The following is a 9,315-nucleotide window of genomic DNA, read 5'->3' as shown; positions in this document are numbered from 1 at the left end:
GTCCATTCCTGCGAAATCGATGTCTGAAAACCTCTGAGTAATTCCACCGGTGTAGCGTATGGGGTTTCTGGCGAACATTCCTTGGAAGTGGACATCTACTTGTAAGAATACGGGTTCCATGCTTGAGGATTCAGAAGCAGCTCACAAAAAAGGGTTTACCGATGAAGTGTTGAACAGTGGATGTAAAAGGGCTCTTTTATAAAGCATATACGGACATTAAGAAGGAGGCGACTAATTAATGACATGGCATTAGACGAAAGTCACAGTCAGCATCCGATGTGGTCTTATTAGAAGGAGGTGGACTTAAAATGACCGGCTAACCCCTTCAAAGTTGAAATAAGGACTTAATCGACCCGACAAAGAGTAATTCGTTCCCTTATTAAGCCACAAAATAAGTTAAGTGGCTAAATGGGTCAACCCTAGAAACATTATAGGGCCTATACGTCATTTTCCCAAAAAAAACCGCCCAAAAAACCCAATTCAAACGATATAGGTGAAAACACTATTAGATTAAACAACATTACAAGATCAATCGTGGTTAATAGTTCATATTAAGCAACCGATTGTCATGAAAGTTAAGCACAACCTGTTAAGGGCATGAAACTTACCCGAGAGAGAGAGAGAGAGAGAGAGAGAAGCGAAGGTAAAAAGAGGGGTTTGAATATGGAGTAAGGCAACCAGTATGAGACGGTGGTCGGATGCAAAGAACACACCAAACAACGGAAAATATTTTCCGATTTTTGCAATTTCGATTTTGAATAGGAGGCTAAGCCGGAGGAGGGAACGACACCAAAAAAGGTGAGTGAGCGGGAGGAGTTTGGCAACTTGGAGGCAACCGAAAAATTGGTCGAATAGGGTAAAAGGGTTTCAAGTTTTAAGAGTGGACGGTACGGGACACAACGAGCAACAACGTTGCTGAGGTGGAAGTCGGAAATGCAGTCGTAACGGGGGAACACCGCCCCCAACTCGTTGCATCTCGTCGCGGTGGATTTTGTGGCCGTTACCACCGGGTGAAACGGAAAAAAATTGGACCGTTGCTATTTAAACGTTTGACTTAATTAAAAAAAAACTTTAAAATTATTTATTATATTCCTATATAAATACCTATTATCTAAATAATTTTTTACATATAACTTCTCTTTTTCTCTCTATATAATCTCAATTATCTTCAAAAAAAATTATGGATCCTTTCGACTCGTCCGATGATTCCGATGACGATATATTCTTCAGGATGATGTATCATTATTATACTAACGAGCTGCTACAACCAGACCTAGCCCCACTACTAATAAGACGTGTGATGTTAAACAGAAATCGTGAAGAAGGACACGAGCATCTATATCGCGATTACTTTGCGGATAATTGTGTATACGCGGCGAAGGACTTCAAAAGAAGATTTCGTTTGAGTAGGAATGTGTTCCTACGGATCACCAACGCCTTGGAAAGCTGTTATCGCTTCTTTACTATACTTTTATACAAAATAAATAAAAATCTACTACATGTTTCTTTAAATTTACAACAAATGTACTATATTTTTAAACTGAAGTTAATTTATGTTTAGGTATGATTTTTTTCAATTGAGATATGATGCTAGAGGTAGACGAGGGTTTACAACGTTGCAGAAATGTGTTGCGGCTATTCGTTTGATGGCTATGGGGGAGTCACCTGACGCCATGGACGACTATATGAGAATGTCCGAAAGAACCGCAAGGGAGAGTTTGTAAACATTGTCAAGGGGTGTTGTTGAAACATTTGGAGACGTGTATTTGCAGAAACCTTCGTTGCATGATTTGCAAGAATTGTATGCGGCGCATGAAGAACGCCATAGGTTTCCCGGAATAATCGGAAGCATTGATTGCACACACTGGAAATGGAAAAATTGTCCGGTAGCATGGAAAGGGCAATACGCAAGTGGTCATCACGTATCACCTTCGTTGGTTTTAGAGGTTGTTGCTTCTCAAGATTTATGGATTTTGCATGCATTTTTTGGGGTTGCGGATTCCAACAACGACGTCGACACTCTTGATCAGTTGTCAATATTCGACAATCTTTTGAATGGAAATGCCGCGAATGCTCCTTTTACGGTGAATGAAAACGAATACAAATATGGGTATTATCTTACTGATGGAATATATCCTCAGTATTCCACATTCGTGAAGACATTCCGCCACCTGGTTGAAGAACGAGACAAATTTTTTAAGAGAAGACAAGAAGGACCACGTAAGGATGTGGAACGTGCTTTTGGAGTGCTGAAGGCGAAGTGGCATATAGTTGAACATGCAGCCCGACCATTGGATTTAGAAACTCTACGATATATCATGTATGCATATATCATAATGCATAACATGGTAGTAGAAGATAAAGGGCGAAATATTGCACACTATATCCCAACAGATCCCAGACACGTTCAGTTTCAACCAAGAACAACAGAGTATTTGCATCGAGTTGTTGACATTCAGGACGCAAATAAACACAGACAACTTCGAGATCACTTGGCGGATTATATCTTCTATGGTAACAATAACGATAATGAATAGCGTTTAGTTTTAAAAAAAATGTTTTTTTAACGAATAGCGTTGTATTTTTTTTGTTGTTGGAATTTGGATGTTATGTGTACTTTAATTTCTATGTTAATTTTAATCTTTAAAAACTGTTTTTATTATATGTTATTTATAATTTTTAAACATTATGTTTTATTTATTATGTCATATTTAAAAAATATTTGTGTAAATTAAAAAAAATTATAAAATTATAAAATGGAAAAAAGTTGGTGTTATAACAAGATGCAACATGGTGACAATTTCCCCACTTGGTGTTATTGATGGGTTTTGAGCACTACAACATTTCTATGGTGTACATGCAAACCCTAAAGCTTTGGATCTAGTTTGTCTAATGAACATGCAATAATCATCCAAAGCCATAAACCCTAGATCTAGCATGTGATAATCAAATAACATATGAAATAGGGTTTAGATATTACGTTGATTGTTATGTAGCAATAACAATCTTAATTCCTTCTTGTAATTGGCTTCTAAAAGCTTAGAGTCACAAATGTCACTCCTCTAATGGCTCACAATCACCAAAAGCAAGAGGATGAAGAAGGAGAAGAGTAGAGGCACTCAAAAACGTCTAGAAACCCTAAGGAATTAGTTGTCCACGTTTTTGGTGCCCTAGGGGTGCTTAAATAGTGAGGCTATTAGGGTTATCTAACAAGGAAACCCTAATTTGACTGCTTAGGCCCTAAGCAACCCATGGACTCCTCCTTTAGAGGCCTTGGACGATTTCTAATGAGTTTTCCCATAGATTTCGTCCACCCCTCTAATAAGAAGTCCATTAGCCCAATATTCAACTATCACACAATTGATAGTTCTAGTCCCCTAAGTTTAATTAATCTCTTTTAGCCACAAAATTAGTTCTTAATTAATTATTGACTAATATCAATTAAATAATATGATTTCTCCTTTAATATATTATTCTCATAATATATTAATAAATCATAATTAATCATCTCTCTCTCTCTCTCCATAATTCATCCTATCAAGTTGCTTTGGTGAAGGCAACCCAAAAGGACCATGCACCATCGGGTCAAGTACATACCAAAATAGTTATGGACTTAGACACTAATCCAACAGTCTCCCACTTGGATAAGTCTAATAACTATTATGCGTATGACTTCAGATCCTGATCTGCAATCGTAGCTTTCAAAAACCACTGTCAACTCTGATCTTATCATATACGCGTCCTTTAGATAAGGGATCATATATTCCTCCATTCTAGATATCGTATAGACGTGAGACATGGATTGAAATCATTCTCTCAGTCTATGTGTTGTTTCCCGATTTCCGATTTATGACGACTGACTAATTGAACAAATCAAATCAGTCCTGGCCCGGCCGAGCACTTTCCTTTGTCATCACTAAATCATCGAGGGGCCCACAAATATCGCTTTTATCCCACTTTGGGTAAAAGGAACGGATAAACTTCGACTCAATGCTTGCTTGTACTCACTCACTGAATCACACACAACAATACGTTTTATAACACCAAGTTACTGGTGCGTTTACATATTATCAATGTGCAACCGACTCGCAAGATACAACTCACACATCTTGGTTTCAAGATTACAAGATATTATCGTCTCACCAATCACTCGTGATAAAAATCCATGAAGCGATTCAAGTGAGCGTGGGTTTAATCCAATGCTCAAATCATATTCATAAGCACTCATGAACGTTGTAGCAAGCTTTTGCTATGTCTAATACGCTTTAGACAATCTACACACCAATTCATGACAATCTTCTTTCATACCTACTCCCAAAGTATGAGCGACTGTGGAACGTTCGAATAATCTTATTATTCAGGAAGTCAAAACATGCAAATTGAAACACAAGAATAATACTAATCTTATATGGCCCCAAACTTTTGAGTATAAATAAAACACTTTTATTTAATCACCATATTAATTACTCATTATTTGTTGTTTCGGTTAATCAACTTCTTACTTGAATTATAACGACAATTGTCCCATGCTATTAGCATGCACACTATGTTTACTTATGGTCCTTACTCTGTGAAATAGTATAATTGAATAACATTTTCAATCATATTCATTTTACAATTCCCAATCCTTACCACAAGTGTAAGAATACCAAATTCTTGCCACTTATAGAATATGATAGATTCTAACACTTTATGCAACGGTCCTTTCGTAACGTCATGGCACAAAAGTCACCAAGACTCGGCCAATGAAATTACAAAATTCTCTATTGGAGATTGTTACAAGACAATTCCATGGATGTGAAGTCTCACATTCAAAGTACATTCCTTTGAACATTCTTCTTGCATAAAAGTTTCTAATCTAGACATAGGTCCTTAACGTCCAACTCCCAATAAGGAAACATTTCCATATTTGCCATATGAAAACTCATTATTAATAGAATCATATCTAATAATAATAATGTCAATATGGTCCTTCCATTACTATACTTCCAACTGTTCACAAGTGACCAATCCTTGGCGAACCTTAGATTATCCTTGACAGTTATTTAACTAATTCAGTCAAATCCGATTCTAATCCTCTTTCCCTCTTAATGCCCTAGGCATTTGGAAAATTTTAGAACGGTCGAATATTACCACGACATGATACTTTTCCAGTCTTTTGCTATAATATTTCTATTTGCCATGTTCTCACGATTCGAACTATGAAGAGGGATGTCGTAGTCATAATCGAGTGTGAGAATACAACAAATATTTCCATATATAGAATTCTCTTATGTTGAATCCTTTCAACATAACATTCATATATCCTTTTTGACTAAATTTGATTAAAATTTCTTGATCTAAACCTTTAGATTTGAAACGAAGTATAATATTCTCTCCCTTAATTATAGCAAAACAACTTTTCAACCTATGCAACTTTGCAAAGTGAAACTTTTGTTTTCTATAATTAATATTGCTAACTTGAAATAATAATCATGCTCCCACTAACATGATGATTATATCCATACCAGCATAACATTTATGCTCCCACTAGCTTTGACGCGTATTCAGAAAACAGTTGGACTTCTAAAAGTCAATACTTATTGACTTTTCAAATTTCATATTTCCAATACGATGTGCTTCGATAAGCCTTTATCTAAGCTTCTCAAATTCACACACCTTTCCTTAGGTAGCTCACATGTGTGTCTAAACTAATTCAGAACTTATATTACTAAGTCCTAAATGTTCAGACTAACTGCCAAATCTCACAATTCGAACTATGAAGAGGGATGTCGTAATCATAATTGTCACACCCCCAAACCAAGGATGGCGGAAACGTCTGGGGGTGGAGGACTTCATGTAAAGTATCACAACAACGAGTATAATAATGCTCAAAGTAAATACAACCATCATAATTATAATTGAAAAGGTTACACCATAGTATATGTTTACATGTTTCAAAATCAATTACATTATGATGACAAAATAAACTGTTTGACGATTTAACGTCCCATCCTCAAAGTGCTGATGTTTTCCTGTTTCACTGATTTCCTGAGAATACAAATAGTTTTGAAAAAGTGTCAACAATTAAGTTGGTGAGTTCATAAGAGTTTTGTTTGAAAATGAAACCGTTTTCCTTGTAAAAACGATAGAGTTTGATTTCCAGAAAATCCAATATTTTCTTTAGTAAGTGTGAAATGAATGCTTCTAAGTTATGCGATAATGAACCCTAGAGGGACCCATAGATTCCTTCTATAATCGCCCACTGTATATAAGTTATATAAAATTTAAGTTAAATAGACCGTTGAATATAATGGGTCTGCCCTAGGTCCACAACCAAACAAGGAACAGGAGATGAGGCGGGCCCACCAATTCTAAGTCGATTGTGACTAGATTCTTATATAACTCTAGCATATACACTTAGCAATTATAGCTGAAGTCTAACAATTCTAGATGAAATATAGTTTTAATATCATAAAAACTATTTTGTGTGAACCTGGTACTTTGTATTTGTACCCCTTTTTGGTACGAAACCGGTACTTTGTATTTGTACCCCTTTTCGTATGAAAGTCTGGTACTTTGTATTTGTACCCCTTTTTGTATAAAACCGGTACTTTGTATTTGTACCCCTTTTTGTATGAAACCGGTACTTTGTATATGTACCCCTTTTCGTATGAAAACTGACACTTTGTATTTGTACCCCTTTTTGTATAAGACCGGTACTTTGTATTTGTACCCCTTTTTGTATGAAAACCTTTTGTAATGTAAATGAACATAAACTATACCTATTATAGCTTATCAAAATGTTTGTAATGTATATGCAACCTAACTATACCTATTATAGTTTAGTATATTTGTTTGTGGTGTATAAGAACCCTTTTCTATGTAAGTCGAATGTATGGCAAAATATAACTATGTTTATCATTCTTGTTTTGTACTAATGGTAATGGTGGAGGATTCTTACACTTCAGTGAGTATTTATCTGTTATGTAATTATACCACATCAAGAAACACATGTAATATACGAAATCTTCAATATTAACACTTTGCTCAACAAGTTACAAAGTGTGATGAAAGTTATAAACTGTTATCTAGATTTTTACCTTTCTACACTGTTTTAGAAAAATCCTAGAAAAATCATACGAAGTCGAAAACTGATTCCGTAAATTCTGAGAGTTCAAAAAATGTGTCTAGTTTATTCATAATTTTTATTATGATTTTTAGAAGTCTCTAACTTGTGTTAAAATGTTCATATTCACAGACTGGTCCGAATTTGTTTATGAAATGATAGGCAGTTTTGTAAAAATCACCATAAATCGTAGAAAAATCGTATGGAGATGTGAAAATAGTCATTGTAAAGGTATGAACCTGTTCTATTTGCACCTAATACAGTTTTGAAAACTAAGATGTTTAAGTTGACCAAAACAGTCCGTGAATGGAGTTGAACTTTTCTAATGAAGGCTGTTAAATGAGTTTAGTTGTGTTCTTGGTGTTATAACTTGTATTCCCCCACCCCCCTCCCCCCCCCCCCTTAAAACTTAAGAAAACATGAAAAGATAGGGGTATGAACTCACCTTGAGTGATTTCAATGGATGATGGAGAAAGGTAGTGTTCAACTCAAGAACACTAAGAAGATGCCTTGAAGATTTGAAGATCTAACATGAATGTGATGATGTTTGTGTAAAATATCTATGATTTGAGTAGAAGGAAGTGAAATAATTATATGGAGGATGAATATACTTACCAAAAGTGAAAGAAAACTTGATGATCAGCCCTTGGGTCTCGAATTTGAGAGAGAGAGAGAGAGAGAGAGAGAGAGAAGTGAGAGAAAAGTGTGTGTTCTTTGGAGGAAAAATGAGAGAAATGAGATAAAGTGTTAGGAGAGAGGATAGATTTCAGCCTTGACCAAGAGTATGGCTGGTCAAATGGTGGGGAAAGTACTCTTGAATGACCAGGTATGGTGGGGAGGGGTGTGGGCTGGTCATGGAGTTGGTGTGGGTGGTTGCTTGTGTCATAAACTAAAGTAAAGTCAACACTCCACCTCAAATATTCACCCACTAGATTTTATTCTCTAAATAAGGATCTCCATAAAAATATGTTTAAATTATGAATATTTAGGGTCTTATATGTTAAAATATGATTTTTGGAGAAAATCCTGCGTTAAAATAATTAAAAATGGACTTAAAATGGAGTCGTGGTCGAAAACCGGGTGGAAGATGGGAAATCCGAAGTCAGGAGGTGATTCCGGTCTTGGTCGCTGAAGTGGATCCGAAGGGAGAAGGGGCTGCGGTCCGAGCTGGTACCACAGGCGGGTTCGGCAGGTAGGACCGGAGGCGTCTCGGATGCGGTGCTCCAGGTGGCTGCGGTCGGTGGCTGCGGCTACTCAAGGAGACTCCGGTTCAAGGAGGGTTTGGTCCCTATAGGGGGACTTCGGCCCTAAAAGGCTATTTTCCAAGACATCGTCCCGTTTCGAAGGGTTTTTCACCAAGTCAAGTGTCGGGATGCCCCAAATGATTACAAAATATCAAAAGAGGTTTTGAGAGAGATTTGGGAGAGATTTCACATTCTTGGAGAGATTTCTCATTTTGAGAGAGATTTGGGAGAGATTTCACTTTCTTGGAGAGATTTCTCATACAGAGAGAGATTTGGGAGAGATTTCACATTCTTGGAGAGATTTCTCATACAGAGAGAGATTTGGGAGAGATTTCACATTCTTGGAGAGATTTCTCATACAGAGAGAAATTTGGGAGAGATTTCACATTCTTGGAGAGATTTCTCATACAGAGAGAGATTTGGGAGAGATTTCACATTCTTGGGGAGATCTGGGAGAGATTTCACATACTTGGAGAGATTCCTCCTACTTAGAGAGTTTTGGGAGAGTTAGAGTGAAAGAGATTGGGAGAGACTTCTTTTGTGACCTTTTTGAGTGTTTGGCTCCGTAATTCAAGGTTTGTAAACCTCGTTAAGTCTTGTTAAGATTGTTATATGCTCCCGAGGGTTAAGGATTAATGTTTTATCGAGTAGTTTCATCACTTGCCCTTATTAGGGTTTAGAGTTTCCGAACACGTGAAAATTCTAAGTGATACTTTGTATTAAGATTGCGAGTTGTTCGATAAGAAACATAACGGAAACCCTAATATACAAGGGTTAGATGAGTTGACCGGTTTGACTTGTTGACTTTAGTTGACTTTGACTTGGCCAAAATTGACGGTTGTCACAATAATCGAATTTGAGAATGCAATTTATATAATCACTATCTCCTTAAAATATCTCTTAGTGAAAGCGTTTCCTCACAATCATTTTCATGAAGGAGAGAAACCTTATGACACTCAGATT

General features: G+C 36.5%; 1 protein-coding gene across 1 annotated transcript; it reads left to right on the top strand.

Moving 5' to 3' along the window:
* The first annotated feature begins 682 nt into the window (after positions 1-682).
* Positions 683-2,537, top strand: LOC145131606 (uncharacterized). The gene is made up of 3 exons (XM_079066276.1): positions 683-798; positions 1,562-1,706; positions 1,773-2,537. Exons 1-3 carry the CDS (start codon positions 683-685, stop codon positions 2,535-2,537), a joined length of 1,026 nt encoding a protein of 341 aa, XP_078922402.1.
* The last annotated feature ends 6,778 nt before the right edge of the window (positions 2,538-9,315 follow it).

This window comes from Lactuca virosa, chromosome 8 (genome assembly GCF_052849685.1).
Source record: "Lactuca virosa cultivar CGN04683 chromosome 8, Lactuca_virosa_CGN04683_v6, whole genome shotgun sequence".
NCBI lineage: Eukaryota > Viridiplantae > Streptophyta > Magnoliopsida > Asterales > Asteraceae > Lactuca > Lactuca virosa.
This window is presented reverse-complemented; position numbering and strand designations above follow the sequence as displayed.

What these genes read in the sequence shown, in the direction of transcription:
- LOC145131606 (XM_079066276.1), top strand. Translation starts at nt 683, where the DNA reads ATGAGACGGTGGTCGGATGCAAAGAACACACCAAACAACGGAAAATAT. An exon ending in AGGGAACGACACCAAAAAAG is followed by an intron (nt 799 to 1,561) that starts GTGAGTGAGCGG and finishes ATTTATGTTTAG; the next exon opens with GTATGATTTTTTTCAATTGA. An exon ending in TGAGAATGTCCGAAAGAACC is followed by an intron (nt 1,707 to 1,772) that starts GCAAGGGAGAGT and finishes GTGTATTTGCAG; the next exon opens with AAACCTTCGTTGCATGATTT.